General features: G+C 30.3%; 1 protein-coding gene across 1 annotated transcript in view; it reads left to right on the forward strand.

The window, feature by feature from the left end:
- The window catches only part of GLRB (glycine receptor, beta), a 166,631-nt gene extending 164,955 nt beyond the window's left edge, over positions 1-1,676 (forward strand). The window contains exon 10 of the mRNA XM_006867914.1: positions 831-1,676. Coding sequence (XP_006867976.1) covers positions 831-1,127 — 297 coding nt within the window. The 3' untranslated portion in view covers positions 1,128-1,676. The remainder of the gene's footprint in view (positions 1-830) is intronic.
- Positions 1,677-3,395: the final 1,719 nt, after the last annotated feature.

The following is a 3,395-nucleotide window of genomic DNA, read 5'->3' on the forward strand; positions in this document are numbered from 1 at the left end:
AAATAAAGAAGAGTGATAAGAATTGAAAAGGTTTGGAATCAATCAGTCCAATGGACTAATGGAACTTGTGAACATCAGTCTCCATGACTGAGACCAGAAGAAGTAGATGGTGCCCATCTACCACTACCATCTGCTCTGAAAGGGATCACATTAGAGAGTCCCAAATACAGTGGAAGAAAATGTGGGAAACACTAAAAATTATTTAATACAAAGAAAAACAAAAACAGACCAGCTTTACTGGTCAGAAATAGGTACTTGAAGCTATGGACTATGGACCCTATCCACACTTTAGTGCTGGAAAGGAACTCATCTTTGTAACCTAATATTCAGCCAGCAGTAACTAGGCTTATACGGGGAACAACAACACTAGAAAGGTATGTTCACCATGGAATGAAAAATCATTTAAAAACAAAGGACTACATTTTCTTAAAAACAATGTTGAGAAGGTATAGAAAGGGATGTGGAAAGTAAATAGAAACCACAGGAAGGAAGCAGGATAACTGTTGTTGCATGAAGGGATTGTATTCATTGAGATGAAACAAAGTGTATGCTATGTTGAATGTAAAGCTTATGATCTTGTCTGTAAACTTTCACTCAATTCACAAGACAAAATTAAAGAAAAAAAAAATTTTGTTCCAATTCACAAACCTTGTTATATGAGCAACCTTCAGGTAATCTGATGGTTTATTTAGTTGATTATTATCTCTGTTAGTTCTTTGTGGATTAACAAATACTCTCTTGCAGAAGCTAGCACTTAAACAATACCATTTTAAAGAGATATGCTTCATAAATACAAACATTCTAAATACACACTGTCTTTATATTTTTAGGTTGGTGAGACTAGATGCAAAAAAGTTTGCACATCTAAGTCTGATCTGAGATCAAATGACTTCAGCATTGTTGGAAGCTTACCAAGAGATTTTGAATTATCCAATTATGACTGCTATGGAAAGCCCATTGAAGTCAACAATGGACTTGGGAAATCTCAGGCAAAGAACAACAAGAAGCCACCTCCTGCCAAACCTGTTATTCCAACAGCAGCAAAGCGAATTGATCTTTATGCAAGAGCATTATTTCCTTTCTGCTTCTTGTTCTTTAATGTTATATATTGGTCTGTATATTTATGATAAAACTTTTCAATTTGTATAAAGTCATATTCCATTTCATTGTGACCAACTTGATTCTAAATGCTGGTCTGTGAAGTTTTTTGCATTTTCATAGCACTATATTGCATTTTGGATGCCATTTGATTGTGATAAAGTTATGGCATCATAATTCTGAATGGCAGCATGACCCTGTGATGTCAGTGTTTGAATAATGATGTATATATGTATAGCATACATATTGCTTTAGGCATAAATGCAAGATAAGCATACTACAAAAAATAAATCCAATTATCTTTAGTTAGTGTAAGCTATAAATACTTAAAATAGCTTAGATAATGACATGCATGATGAGTCTTGCTATGGTCACCAATCTAGTGTATCTAGTATTTTAAATTTCCTTCCTTACAACTTTTCAGAAAAGCCATTTTATTCTTGTATGACTTAGATGGTATTATTACAGATTAAGCAAAGTTATATAGCATATTATATTTCATACCCTATTATATATTGTTTCATTTTTAAGTAGAAAAATATCAGTTGTAATTATGTTGGCTCTGTGGATAAAGTTCAGAAAATTACTATTTTGTAAAATTAGTTCATTTTGAAGTATTCCATGCTTTCAAAATGTCTGATAATAAGAACATAAAATGTTTGAAACAAAGGGAAATTCTAGATTTATATAAATGCATACTGGATCCTGGCTTCTTATAAAATAAAAATTAATAAGGAATAGCTGCAGTGATGGAATATTTAGATGAAGGAAATTATTTTTAATCTACCATAAAACAAATAAATTTTTATGGATTTCATTTTCTTGATACAGAATACACAAAAGCATAGTGCCTTAAAAAGAGTCATAAATAATTTAATTTGAAATATAGTATGAGATGTGTGCTTTCACATCATTATTAAGACACCCAGAAGAAAATGCCCTATTACTAAAAATAACGACTTAAAAAAAAAATGTCCATAGTCATTGAAGGATTTTGACTTATCTATTTTAGTAAACTGTGTACATATTGTAAGTAAAATTTAAACTTTCTTTCTGAATGATCTTATTTTCTTCCTCTTATTCATTTAAATATTTTAGGATTTGTTATAAAACATTTAATGAACAAGTAAATAATAACTTTCTGTTCTTCTTGCCTAGGAAGAAACAAAGGAATAGTGTTAGACCTCATTTCTACTTGTATTTTCTTTCTTGCTTAAATTCTTGACAACTGAGATTTATTTACTTTGATCTTGTTCCAATCTGAAAATAAGCACTTTTTAGTCTATGAGACTCTGACTTGCTAATAGATATCACAGTCAATGAACCTTTTTTATTTTTGCCATAGCTGAAATGAGAGCTATCTGTAAATCACATATTATAAACAAAAAAAGCTAATAATAAGCATATTTATGTTATTTAGAATGTTTTGTTGCAGGTGGAAATTTGTATGGCCAACTCAATAATAAAATGTGTTTAAAAATCTGGTTTCTGCTAATTGCCAAAAAATGATTTAATTTATTAAAGGCTTTTCTTTAATTTAGAAAAATATTTTTAAGGATTCTTATTGTATTCATTAAATTTTCTAAATGGGATATAATCTAATCCTCTGTAGTCCTTCAGCACCCTCTAGTTGCTAAAACTAATAATTGTGAGGATAGCGCAGGATGGGGTAGTGTTTCATTCTGCTGTGTATAGGGTTGCACCTAACAACAAGATCAATAGTTACAGAAATATAGTCATATAAATAGTTTTTAAATATAAGTAATCAATTGTTGGATTTAAACATCCTAATGACAAAGAACATAAAGCAATGACATTTTAATGGAATTATAGTAGGAAAGAAATCTTGTGTCATACTTAATTAATTTTAAATTTCCATTTGTAATAATTATATTTGCATAGAAATTTGTTTTATATTCTGTAAAATTTCATTAATATTAGAGGATTTAGTGTAGATACTGAGTTTTAAATGGAAAGTATACTATATGGAGGAAAGATCACATCCTATGGGAATTCATTTATAGAAAATAATATGAATGATCTACTTTCTATAATATAATTTTGTAGATTCTTAAGATTAATTTTAATTGTCAAGTATATAAAAATGAATATCCCTCGATTAAGTGTATATATCTAACTACAAATGAAATTCTAAACAGTGATCACAGCAAAGTATTAAAATTGTTGTTGTTGTTGTCAGGTGCCATCGAGTCGGAACCGACCCATAGCGACCCCATGCACAGCAGAACGAAACAATGTCCGATCCTGGGCCAACCTCACTACCGCTGCCACACTTG

The sequence above is a fragment of the Chrysochloris asiatica genome, unplaced genomic scaffold (assembly GCF_000296735.1).
Source record: "Chrysochloris asiatica unplaced genomic scaffold, ChrAsi1.0 scaffold00112, whole genome shotgun sequence".
Taxonomy (NCBI): domain Eukaryota; kingdom Metazoa; phylum Chordata; class Mammalia; order Afrosoricida; family Chrysochloridae; genus Chrysochloris; species Chrysochloris asiatica.